General features: G+C 43.2%; 2 protein-coding genes across 6 annotated transcripts in view; one reads left to right on the top strand and one right to left on the bottom strand.

Annotated features, from left to right (window-relative positions):
* Positions 1 to 4,486, top strand: part of TXNDC11 (thioredoxin domain containing 11) — a 27,563-nt gene extending 23,077 nt beyond the window's left edge. For all 4 annotated transcript variants that reach the window (XM_064672828.1, XM_064672825.1, XM_064672826.1 and 1 more), the window contains 3 exons: positions 90 to 199; positions 1,554 to 1,634; positions 3,267 to 4,486. In XM_064672828.1, the coding sequence (XP_064528898.1) occupies positions 90 to 199; positions 1,554 to 1,634; positions 3,267 to 3,894 (819 nt within the window). In that variant the 3' untranslated portion in view covers positions 3,895 to 4,486. The remainder of the gene's footprint in view (positions 1 to 89; positions 200 to 1,553; positions 1,635 to 3,266) is intronic.
* SNN (stannin) lies at positions 3,916 to 12,536 on the bottom strand. 2 transcript variants are annotated; one of them, XM_064672853.1, is made up of 3 exons: positions 12,391 to 12,536; positions 11,424 to 11,550; positions 3,916 to 6,638 (listed from the first exon to the last, which is right to left on the bottom strand). In XM_064672853.1, the coding sequence occupies exon 3, from the start codon at positions 6,560 to 6,562 to the stop codon at positions 6,299 to 6,301; it is 264 nt and encodes an 87-aa protein (XP_064528923.1). In that variant the 5' UTR covers positions 6,563 to 6,638; positions 11,424 to 11,550; positions 12,391 to 12,536; the 3' UTR covers positions 3,916 to 6,298. The 2 variants fall into 2 exon arrangements, with proteins under 2 accessions (XP_064528923.1, XP_064528924.1); XM_064672854.1 differs by lacking the exon at positions 12,391 to 12,536 and adding an exon at positions 11,692 to 11,888.

The raw sequence follows: 12,536 nt of genomic DNA, 5'->3' as shown, positions 1-12,536 counted from the left end.
GGTTCTGAGTTATAGATGTGAAAACCAGTCCTCCTTTCTGCAGGTTAACTCCAACAGATAATCAAACTCTTCTCCATTTCATTTTGCAGAATGTCTTGCTGCTCTATTATGCACAGTGGTGTGGATTCTGTGCTTCTCTTAATCACATCTTCATTCAACTTGCTCGGCTTTTGCCTCCAGATAATTTCACTGTGGCAAGGTAAAAAATTCTAATTTCATCTCTCCAGAATAATGTAAGATCATTGGGGTCATCAGCCTAGAAAATAATTACTTTTTTTTCTCTCTACAATCTTGAAATAGTAGATGTGAATGTCATCTGCTTCATTTCTCTTTGAACACAGTATTTTGTTTTCCTTTGTATAAATTTGGTGGTTTTCCATCTCACTGCAGTAGTTATCCAGTTTAATTAAAACTAATTTTTAAACAGTGCAATTAATCTTGAAGCTTCCTAATTTCAAAAAGTGAATCAGTAACTTTTCCCCCTGTATGATAATTTGTAGCAAATATTAATATGCTGTACTGCTCCGTGTGAGAAATTGTTTGAGAGGCAAAATGCATCTTCTTGTGGGTTTTTCCTGGTGGGCAGCCGAGCATCACTGCTGCCTGTGCACTTCCCATTTCCAGTGGGATGGGGAAGAGGGAGGAAGAAGAAAAGCAAGAAAACTTGGAGGTCATGTTTAACCCAAACATTCTTGCTCATGTATTTGATAAGATCAGTATTTACAACATCTGCTCTGCTTGCATCTTTGTTTTATTCTGATGGAACTTACTCCAGGAGGCAGCATGAGATGTACAGAAAAAACAAGTCAATTAAAAATCTGGGGTCTCATCACCTGTTTATAATTGCAGCTTTATTCCCACAGATGTGATGCTATTCTCAAGCCTACACCCCTTCTCCTTCCCAACTTTGAAGTTCCCTCATTTGCTCCATTATTTTCACTGCAGTATTACTGATGTGATCATCTGCTTTTTGTAATTAATAAGAATTTTATTTGTGATCAAAGAAACTCTGAAATGCAGAGAGAAATGTAACAAGCAGTTGAACAAGTGTTTCAGTCACAAAATCTTGTGTTCCTTTCTACACAGAGCTTTAGAAAAAAAATGTGCCATTAAGAATGTGCTTGTCCTTTGAAGAAGCAAAAGTAATTTACTCCCCAAACTACTCGAGGAAACAATATTAATGAAGTTGTACTTGAGGAACAGATTAATGAATAGAAATAACTTCAGTCTCCTGTTGAAACTGTTAGGGAAGTCTGTCTCAGGGAAGGAAGGTGTGTACACAGTGAGGGTGTGCACACAGTGAGCAACTGCAGTTTAACTGCTGGGTGAGAGTTGTTTTTTCTAGGGAGAAAAAACCCCCACAGATATTTGTCAAATTGAGATTCATCATCTTGAATATTAGTAGTTAATTCTGCTGACTCATTCACACATTTAGATTTAACTTTCACAGATACTTATATTTTGTTCTTCCCAATCCCTAAAATGGTGTTTTATAAGAAAATACAGACTGTTCATCTGCCTGTTGTCTTCACCAGTGTGTCTTTTCTTAACAGAATTGATGTAACTCGCAACGACCTTCCCTGGGAATTTATGACAGACCGTCTCCCAACCATTTTATTTTTTCCTCATCAGAGGTAATGTAATTCTTTTCCCTGTGGATTTTTAAATTTCATTGTACTAAGTTACAGTAATTAGCTGGTTACATGTCTTAATAAAGAAAAAAGCCAAACAGTAATCCATTTCCATGTATGCATTCTTACTTCATGCATGTTCTAATTCTAAAAAACCCCACCAACAAAGCAACAAAATAACCCAGCCAACAGTCACAGATTTCCACCCTTCTCCCTCAAGAACCTTAGCAAATGGTAATTCAGACTACTGGTGCTGTGTAGTTACCACAAAATTTTTAAACCCATGCCTTAAGTTTTGCAATTCTAAATTCACAGTTTAGTTCAGCACAGAAATAGTTTCATTTATATCAGTTCTGAGTCACCTCAAATTCAAACTGATCATTTCCCTATTTCCTTTCATAGGTACTCATTTTGTCTTGGTCTCTTTTAAAAAGCAGTTCCAGACTGTCTCTGGAGTGACAGACTGAATAGTGTAGTAAAATTGTTTTTTTAATGTTCCAATTGGTTTTGTAGAGGTCCCTTACCTCTAGTCATTGTTTTCACTCCTGCTTTTCCTCTCCAGTGTATTTTATATTTTACTGCATGTAGGTAATCAATAAAATTAAGTTCTGATAGTGTTTGTAGTATCCATAGCACTCCCAGAATAGTCATGTATTCCTTTTGGATATAAAGACACCCCATATTAAGGTTTTCTGTGCAGCAGCTTATCCATTTGCCTTATGAGACAATTTTTGCAAATTAACACTTCTCAATTTCTTTCCACCACATGCTGTTAATATTTGGTTTTGCTATTTGTTTTAAATAGCCTTTTAGCTTCTTTCATACAGACTGTGGTTTGGATCAGTAAGAAAGGAAGATGATGTAGTAAAATATCAGCACGGTGTAATGAGTCAGTTTTGATTTAGTGTAGACTATTTCTTGCCTAAATGATGTTATGATTCATTAAACTTGGAGGGGAGCTGATTGTCAGCTGAGAAGCTGCTGATGGTAATTAAAAGAGTAACTTGGTGGATCACCAGAAGTCTGCAGGGGAGGGAAAATCATGGTGCTTAATCTTTGAGAAACAGTTTAATTTTGATGAACAGGAGCCTCACGTGTTGAAAAGCAAACTGCTCCTTGCAATGCCTTTCAGATGCTGGAACACACTAAGCTCCTGTTTCCAGGATAACATCTATAGGGTCAGAGCAGTCATTTCCCAGCAGGTAGCTCTGTAGGTCTGGACTTCAATTCTAACAATACATGTAGAATTAGGAACACTTAAATGTTATCCTTCAACTTCCAAATATGAATTGTCAGTATGCTCTGATCACACCTGCCCAGCAGTAATGCTACCACATGTCCTTCAAGTTCTTAACCCTTGATGCCATGATTGGGATACTTTTTGTTTTTTACCAATCTAGGCAGAGATGTTTATGGCACCCAGACCAGAAGACAGGTAAAAGAGTTCATCAGAAGAAAATCTATGTGCTCTTATCCTTATTACATGAGTTTAGGTTTCTCTTAGCTGCCGTACCAATTATGCTTGATCAAAAAAACCCAAGATATCAAGTTGGAGTTGAACAGCAGATGCTTAGATAAAATTATCATTGCTTACCTATCTGAATGTTTTACTATGACTTGTTAATGTCTTTCTAGGAAGGAGCAAAGTGTGAAGTTCCCTGAAGACTTTTCAGTTAACCTTCCCAATCTCCTTAAATTTATTTTACATCACTCAAGTCTTTCTGCATCAGAGCCCTGTACCAAAGAGTGCCGACATAAAGAGTCAGTTCTGCAGCAAGGACACATCTCACACTTGGAGAGAGAAATTCAGAAGCTGAGATCAGAAATCAGTGCCCTCCACCAGGCCCATGACCAGCTGGAAGCACAGCTTTCTGAAGCTCGGAGGGAGGAACAGAGACTGCAGCAGCAAAAACACACACTGGAAAAGCAGCACAAGACTCTGCAGCTCCACAGTGAGCAGTTACAGGCCACATATGACCAGAAGAATCAAGAATTGTTAGAAATGGCTGAAAAGCTTCAAGAATTAGCTGATGCATCAGAAAACCTCCTTAAAGAGAATGCTTTACTGAGAATTCTGGTAGCATCGAGGGAAGGAAAGCTACAGAGCAGAGATGAACTTAAAGAATCCCTTCAGTCTGAGCAAACACTTCCTGAAGATAACGATATATCACCTTCAGCAGCTACTGCCATGTTAGAGGAAAAAAGGACTGATAACACTGATACCATAGAGACAGAGCACAGTAGTGGAAACAGGACAGAATGATTGCTTACATAAAGTCAAATGTTTGGGTAGGTATTTATGCAAATTTTATTGACATTCATTGTAAATAAAGACTTCTTCCCCCACATGATCTAGGAAAAAAACAATCAAATGGAATATTTTTGTATACTTGAACAACTTATTAGATACCCCAATCTTGAGAGAAGAGGATAATGGAAAACACTTTCTGCACTTTACTATTGCACTAACTTGCAAACACCTATCCATTTAATTTAAAGATGCTGATTTTTAGGGGCAGCAGTGTGAAGCACCTCTGACTAAGGACCAGTTATTTTTCACTGGCTTTCTCTTACAGCTGCTAGAAAAGAAATTACACCTTTGATTTATACTTTTCCATAATTTCTGAAGTTTGCCCTTGACACTGCATTCTCTTTGCTGAATTAAAATAGAGATACTTCATCTGTGTAATCAGTAAACTTGAATGGACAAAGTCATCCTGCTACAACTGTTCTGTTCTAGAACTTCAGCACTTTGTATCACTTTTGTATCCCAGTATTCTGACTGTCCTGAAACCCACAAGAGCCATGTGTGAACTGTTCTCTGCTGAAAACTAAAGAAAGTCTTACTGAATTAATCCTTTTCTCTCTGATTTACAAGAGGTCTGGAATACAGCAATTGAAGTGGACAGATCTGGCTACACATGCAAGTCTCAGGAGACCAGGATCTTAAAAAAGCATGTGTCAGGTTAAGAACATCTATCAGCTGTACCCCATATGTTGTACTCAAGAGGCAACAGCGGGAGCTTTTTGCTACTGACAGCATTCATTTTGCTTCAAATTACAGCCTTCAACTAAAAAAAGAAAAAAAAAGGGCAAATGTAGCACTAAAAATGCAATTCAACATCTTAGTGTAGAAGAGAGGACAAGACTTTTTGTCTAGGTCATTATTGTCTTGCATATAAAGTTCTCAAGCAAGCTTGCCAGACCTTAGTTACTCCATGTGTAGAGGTATAAGAAGCAAGTTGAATGCTTCCTCTAGAGCTGAATTAAGGCTAGACAATTAAGTGTTTAAAAATACCAGTATGCAAAGGAGGCCATGTATAAAGTAATAGAAAACAGGCCAGTGGCCTCAAAGCACGTGTGCCTACACTAAGAGTTTAGAACATGTAAGTTGCCATTCGTTGCTCAGTGTTGTCCCCCGTCCTCCCCCCAAAACTTTGAGGTCCAGAATGTCCCATTTAACACATTTTTACAGTACTGTAGCTGAACTCTAGCACAGAGCAGGAAATGTATGTTCTTATCTGGAAGGACTGGGCCCTTGGTAGCTAAAAAGTTCTACAAACTCACCACCAATTGCCCTTGCCTCTATTACCAAGAGTAGGAAAGACTGAAGCTTCTCTTGCAGAAGTACAGTTAAATCCAGGGAGTTATCTACAAGATACATTAATTGAATTCTATAGGTGACTGTTTGTGGATTAAAATGCCTTTTTATAACAGGCTGTTAACATACATCCTACCTGCTAAGTACACAAACCAGGGTTCTAGGAAAAATTCATACTGGTTGCACTTAAGCCTATTTTGATAAGGAACCACTTCTGCAGTTTCAGCACACAGACCTACAGAAGAGAAAAGCCTGCTCTACTGCCATTTCAGACTCCTGGAAACCTTCTGGACCATCCCTGAGGATTCAGTATCCATCATTAGTTCCCATTAGCATGGCAGTTTCTTTGCAGTAGGCTACATAGAGAACTCAGTTCTAGCAGCCAAAACTTAACCTAGATAGCTGCAGCTAAAGGAAATCCCTTCCTTTCTTGTAGCTTCTGTTTCCTCCCTCAGCACATTACTGAAGGCTTATCCCTTTTCAAAGTAAATACTCTGCACCAGTCCAATAAACTGTTAAAAGTAGGACTTCTGACTTTACAGCTGTGCACCCAATCTAGTAGCAGAAGCAAGGTTTAACTGCACATTTGGTTTTGAAGGTCTGGGATCCCATCCATGGTTGTGGTTCAGGAGACCCCTTGTGTATTATATACAGTTGCATCATATTATTCCCATATGCTACAGAACACAAAGCAAAAGTTTCTGGTGGCCTATTTACAATTCACAATTGTAAAGTAGTTCACATTACAGTAGTAGCTCCATCAAAATAGGCTCAGCTAAACATTCAAGTAAAAAAAAACTGGTAGTAGTCTCTTCACACCAGTATATCCCTGTGCCCATTGCCGGCAATGGACGTTATGCCAGGCGAGTCAGCTCCTGTCATAGAGGAATTAGGATACACAGTTGATGCAAAGTGCAACTTTTCAGTGCATGCAGTTGCAAACAAAGCTTATTTAGTTCTCATCAGGGTGTTTTCTGATGAGTGGTGTGCACGTGACCAGGTTCTTCACAGTATAGATTGTTGTGCTGGTTACACACGTCAGTCCATCGACGCGTGTTGCTCCAGGTTAGCTGTGAACTTCGGTGCCGTTGGGAGTCAGCTTAGCTTTCCTCTCCACACAGGGTCCTTTAGCAGAGTACTGCACCAGCAGGAAGGGCTCTTTGGTTTCTCCTTCGCCCACAATGCTTTCCTCATCCTCACACTGGCTGAGTTTCTGCAGCCTCAGGTAGCACCAGCAGCCCAGGATCAGGGCCCCCAGCGCCGCGATGGCGATCAGGATCACGATCACAGTCACCACGCCCGTGGAGGGGCTGTGATCTGTGATAGACATGGCCAGGAGCTCACTCTGCACGTCTTTAGGGAGATCCTTCTGTCCTCACTGTCAGTCTTGCTGCATCTTCAAAGTCCTGCAGTGGAAAAAATAACCAATGAAGTTGTGCAGTTTCACCGTACTCAGCAACATTATATTCATGGCTGGTATCCTTCACATGGCATGTGACCCCCCTGCATTCACTGCTTTGTGCTGCTCACACTCACAGAATCACAGGATCTTGTTTCACCTCTTGACGTGCCTGTCAAGATAGCACATGGTCAGCCTACTAAGAGGTAACAGTTTTTACTAGAAGATATGAGACAAGACATTGGTAAGGTATTTGTGAAGGGATTTGCAATGCTGATGCATTACTGTAAGTCTGTCCATAACACTGGTCTGCTTAGAAGGGCTGACTACATGGTAATTAATTGTTCATTGAGCTGATAAAAAACAACAGATGTTGCTTTATATACATTTTTCATAAGAAGCAGGTAGAGCTATATTTATTGAAGACTAACAAAACACAATGGGAAGATGATTATTTTAAGCTCATGTTCCTCTTAGGGGCTTTGAAACAACAAGAGCAAGGTGTTGTGTTAGGACTGCAGCTGAAATTGGAACAGAGGCAGCAGGCAGGAAAATGGGAGAGAAGAGCTACAAGACTTCCTTAGTCTGCTGTAGTTTTAGCAGGATAAAAATACATAGGTCATGTCATTTGCTACTTCCACTTCCAAATTTAAGGGGTCATGTGAGCCTTGTCTTCAGTGTCAAAGTTATTGTTTACAAAGCTGGCAGCTTCACTTCCTTCCCTTCAACTAGGACATACAACAAAGTCAGTCACTCATTACCTTTTCTTTCCTATACCCCAGCTCTTTAACAAAACAGAAAGACTTTAGTAGAGAAGAAAGGGAAGACTTTAGTAGAGACTGAAGCCAGTCCTCCCCAGGAGCATCTCTTACCTCTGTACTGCTGTACAAATCAGGTTAGGGCTCAACACTGCAATGTCAGGTACAACAGGAGGTTCTAAGGTCAGATGCAAGTGCACATCTGCATTTCACCTGACCTGTAGCCACTGACTGGCAGTGGAGTAACAGCTTCCAGCTGCTCTAAGTTCCAGTCTGTTGAGGGTAACATTTTTCCAGGAAAAGCTCTCCCTCACTGTTGCTGTTGCAGTCTCACTCACTGCAGCATCTTCATCCAAACCCCTCAGGAAAAGCCAGTCTTACCCAACCTTGAGCCAGAACCATTAGTTTATGGTGTTACCCACTGCACTAGAAGCCTCACCAGTGTTTCAACATGAGTCAAGGCAATTACAGTGCAGTACCTTACCAAGAGAGCTCAAGCTAGAGACTAAGTTTGTTCCCTGCTGTCTCATGGAATGAGAGACCCACGTGCATCACCATTTCAGCAAGGATACCTCCACTACAGACAAGTTTAGCATTAGGGTCCAGTGTCACATACTCTGGTTACATTTCCAGCCCTGTAAACTACAGCAGTCAATAGCTCACAGTGTACCTGACACAACCAACCAAGTTCTGCAGACCCGATTTTGCCCAAATAATAAAACCAAAACTGACCACACCACACCCCCTCAGCAGAGCTGTGCCCACTGCAGCCAGAGAGGTGTACGATTTGTCATAATCACCTTGCTTCTGCAATGCTTATTCAACACAGGGTGATCAGCTGAGGGTGATTAAGAGTGACTTTCATGTAGTTCATTTTCCTCGGGGCATGTCTGAACAGCAGCACTGTTTGATCAAGCCAAAACAGTACAGCAGCAGCATAAAAGAGAGTTTACTTTGCTTCCCATGCAGGCATGCACGGCCACATTAAGGTCTCTTCTGCAGCTTCCACCTTTGTTAGCAGCAAACCTACTGTTCCTCTACAGCAGTTTGGTGCAGCATATGTTATGTTGCAGTTACTGTCACCTAGAAAATAGCTTTTAGAAGTGGAAACTAGCATTGCAAATGCTACCCCTCTGCCAGTCTTCAAGTGAATAGACAGCATCAGCTATATAAATGATGAAACTTTGCACATCACCATCCTCTGTATCACCAGGATCTTTAGGTAGTTTCGGTTCAGGATGCATGAGACTGATTTATACTTACTGAACAATTTTTAGTCCAAATTTGAGTGCAACACAGCAACTTACACATTCCTCTTAAAGATCTTTCTTGGACAAATCCATAGGTTTTTAACCTTTAAAGTTCCAACTGTTTTTTATTTGATTAAAAACTCAAAGAATTTCACCTCTCAATGAGATAAAGTGTAGACATCGTTCCTTCTCTGCAGGCATATCCTTCTCTTCCCACTCAAGGACTTTAGAGTCAGCACCCTTTATAAAGTCATGTATTAAGCACCTGTACAGATTTCCAATGGCACAAACAACTAGCTAATAGGGCATGATAGTAGCTCTGAATTGCTGGAAAGCTACAGTGTTGTTGATAGCTCACACTGCTCTTCCTGGCTTTAGGTCACTGAAGCTCTCCTGCAGCCTTAGTGCTATCCTTGGCACAGAATATTTGCACGTTGTAACTACACTGGTAAGAGCTTCCAGAGAGGCCTTTGGTTTCTGTGTTGTTTTCTAGACACAGAACTCCAACCTTGCTACTCTTTCCACCAGCAACTGACTGAAATCCAGATTAAGCTGTCTCCATAGTCTGCTTCTTGATAGGAGAAACATTGCACTCTGCAGAATCCCCTTAAACTTATCCAGAGGAGATAAACAGTTTTCAGACTCACTTTCTCCTTAAAGCCTACCTGAGCTAAAACCCGTGACCGTACCAAGAGCGGCACTGACTTCCCTTATCACTTTTACTGTGAGATATTATGAGCTGTAAATTCCTCATCTTCAAAGGGATTGCCAACACCATCCATGTGTATTTGGTGGCACTTGTAGTGCTCTGTCCCTTCCCAGCACACTTGCTATCCAAACAAGCACCTAAGCATGTTTACTCATTAGCCAGATTAGTCAGATTCACTGCCGTGAACTCCAAATAGCCTATTTCAGTTCTTATACCAATCAAGCAGTGAAAACATCAGCTAGAAACCATTTTTCCATAAATAACTGCTTCCTTTCTCTTTTTGCTTAATAACCAGCTTCTACTCAGAAATTTCACTTATGAAGTTTTATTATCCAATTCAGAAGCTGTAACTAAAGGACAAACAGGCACAGCTTAAATTGCAGAAGGCTGTTAGGGGACAAATGCAATGCAAGGCTGGCATTAGTTTCTAAACCAGGTTTTTCATTATTCCAGGCATTGTGCTGCTAAGTTCACTAATTGTAATGCCTGCAGGCATGTTTCTAACAAGAAATACTCCTACTGTTCAAGGCAAAGCTATAGGAAAAGGCTTCAGATCTGCTGTAGTTCACCCAAATATACCAAAGTCCTCATCAAGCAGTTATGTTCAAGGTGCACATATTAAGTCTTTGGGCTTTAATTTTTTTGGGGAGGAGAGGTGAGGAGGTGGGAGCTGTTTTATTACAGTATTCCACCTTAAGTAAGTTGAATGGGGCAGGGCAAAGGAAATGAGAATAAAACTACCAGAGTGACCTTCAGCTTAAAAAATTAAAAAAAAAAAAAAAGAGGCTGCTTAGTTAAAAAGCCTCTATGTTAAGAGACAGAAAAACAACAGCTTGTAATCAACACCCTTCTAATAGTGAACAATGGTTTCTCCTGTATGTGCCAGTAAGATTGCTTTTGAGGAATGCTGCATACTCATCACAATAGCATCCTTACTGCCAAGGGAAGACAAGGGGAAAACCCACTGGGGAAATCTGAGCTGTACTTCTACCCCTGGCACACAAGTGTTTACAGCACCCACACTATCCAGCCACAGAGAGTGAGGCCTTTATGGTATAGGAGTGCTCTGACTTCACCACTTCCAAAAAGAAAAAGGGGGATCACTGTTATTCTTCATTAACTCCAGCTTATACCACCGCTTTCTGATAATGCCAAGTTACCTTGCACAAGCTGGAGCTTGGCCAGAGGCTATTTTAGAAGCAGGGAGCTGTTTAGTAGGTGCCTTCAGTGCAAATCATCTTTTCCCAACCCTTATTATACTTCTGATGAGGAATAAAAAAAGCAGGGAAGGCAGCTAAAAAAGTCTTTTTTGTGGCTAATCAGTTGTAGATAGTATTCCAAGAACGTGGCATTCAAGCAACTGCTAGAAAAACCCAGATACCTAACAGTGTTGACTGAACAGCAGTTCCCACATGAAGTGTAGTAGTACCTTAGACTTAATCAAGACTCACTTTCAAAGCTTTACACCAGAAGTTAGCATTTTACAGAAGACAGTAAGATGGAGAGATGAGAGAGCAGCAGTCTAAGATGTTCCTCAGACACAATGACAGTTTCAAGAGCAGACAGACCTCAGTAGCACAGCAAGGGGAGTAGGTTTGTGCTGTAACTGCCTGTCAGGCAAGTCAGCCGGTTAATGCAGAACTAGAAACAGGCTTCTCGTGTTAAAACCACATTTGCTCCAGAGGCAATTGCATGGCTGGGAAAACATCTGTCAGACTGCAGATTTGTATCTGTCAGCGTCACATGCACACGGAGCTCTAATGGAAGGTCTGTCCTGACACGATAACAGAGTCCCTTCCGACATTCCGTTACCAGCAGCACCGTGCCGTACACATCCCGTGGCGTGGCGTAATTCTGATATATTAGAAAACTGCTGAGATACCAACTTTGTTTGCTGATAAAAACCATTTTTCTATTTACATTCAACGTAGTTCTCCAAATGTGTGAGGTTTCTTTTTTCTATGGGCTCTATCTAACAGCAACTAGACAGCACCCATAGGTTTCTGACAGTCAGGCACTTGTTATACTCAGCTCAACTCTTCAGACAGCAAGTGCCCCAGAAGTTAATCACGTACCTGCAACAAGCAGCTCAGGAGCTCAGGGTAGGAGCTGTCTACACAGTTTCAGAATCACCTTATTAGAAAAGCGAAGGTCACACTGCTTTTGGATCTTGTCTGGCAAGTCTTCCTCCTCGCTCCTCCCCTGTGGAGAAGAATCACATTGGTCTCCAGCTGCTCCGCATCCCGAGTCCCTTTCACTCCTGGCTTTCCATTACATAATCGCGTCTAACCATCAGCTTTTGCTACAGGCGGTCAGGGAAAGATCCCTTACTGCTTCACCTACCTGCTAATCAAGGCAAGAGTTTCACAAGTGGTTTAGAGTTCTTCAGGTCTATTCAAAAGCAGCATCTACCAACAGATGCAGATGTCTCTACACCTGCATTCGTGTCGGGAAAAGGAACAGCGCGAGCCGGCACGGTACACTGCAGATGCTCAGAGCGAGCAACGAGACTCAGTCTGAACAATTTGCGCTGCCGTGAGCTCCAGGGTTATCCACCTAAGGGTCAGTCCAGACTGCAGCACACACCCAGCTCCTCGCACGGAGCGAGCAGGGACGAGCCTCCCCGGCCGGGAGGAGCCCGGCGCCCACCGCGAGCTGCCGCTGCCGAGCCTGAGGCATCGCCGTGTGACTGCAGCGCGGCCGCACAGCGCCGGGGCCGAGCCCGGGGCCAAGCCAAGCACGGGCGGCCGGGCCGGGGGAGCCCCGAGCCGCCCCCGGGGCCCACGCGGGGCCTGCGGGGCGCCCGGAGCGCGGCGGGGACCCGCCCGCGGACACAAAGAGCGGGCAGGGGCGGCCCAGGCCCCGCGGGGGGAACGCGGGCGGCCCCCGCCCGCCTCACCGACCCCCGCCCCGGCGGGTCCGCCCGAGCCCCGCACGGCGCCCAGCGCAGCCCAGTCCAGCCCAATCCAGCCCAGCCTATCCCCCCACCGCCCCCTCCGCTCGCCCCGCAGTCACGGTCCCGCACGGCCCCCGCGCACCTACCGGCCTCGCCGCGGCAGCTCCTTCCTTCCCTGCCCGCGCCGCCGCCTTTTACCGGGGAACGGGCGGCGCCGAGCGCGGCCCGGGCAGCAACAGCTGACGGCGGGGCCCGCTCGGCCCGGCCCTCCCTCCGTGACAGCGCCGGGCCC

This window comes from Pseudopipra pipra, chromosome 16, assembly GCF_036250125.1.
Source record: "Pseudopipra pipra isolate bDixPip1 chromosome 16, bDixPip1.hap1, whole genome shotgun sequence".
NCBI lineage: Eukaryota > Metazoa > Chordata > Aves > Passeriformes > Pipridae > Pseudopipra > Pseudopipra pipra.
This window is presented reverse-complemented; position numbering and strand designations above follow the sequence as displayed.

What these genes read in the sequence shown, in the direction of transcription:
- SNN (XM_064672853.1), bottom strand. Translation starts at nt 6,562, where the DNA reads ATGTCTATCACAGATCACAGCCCCTCCACGGGCGTGGTGACTGTGATC.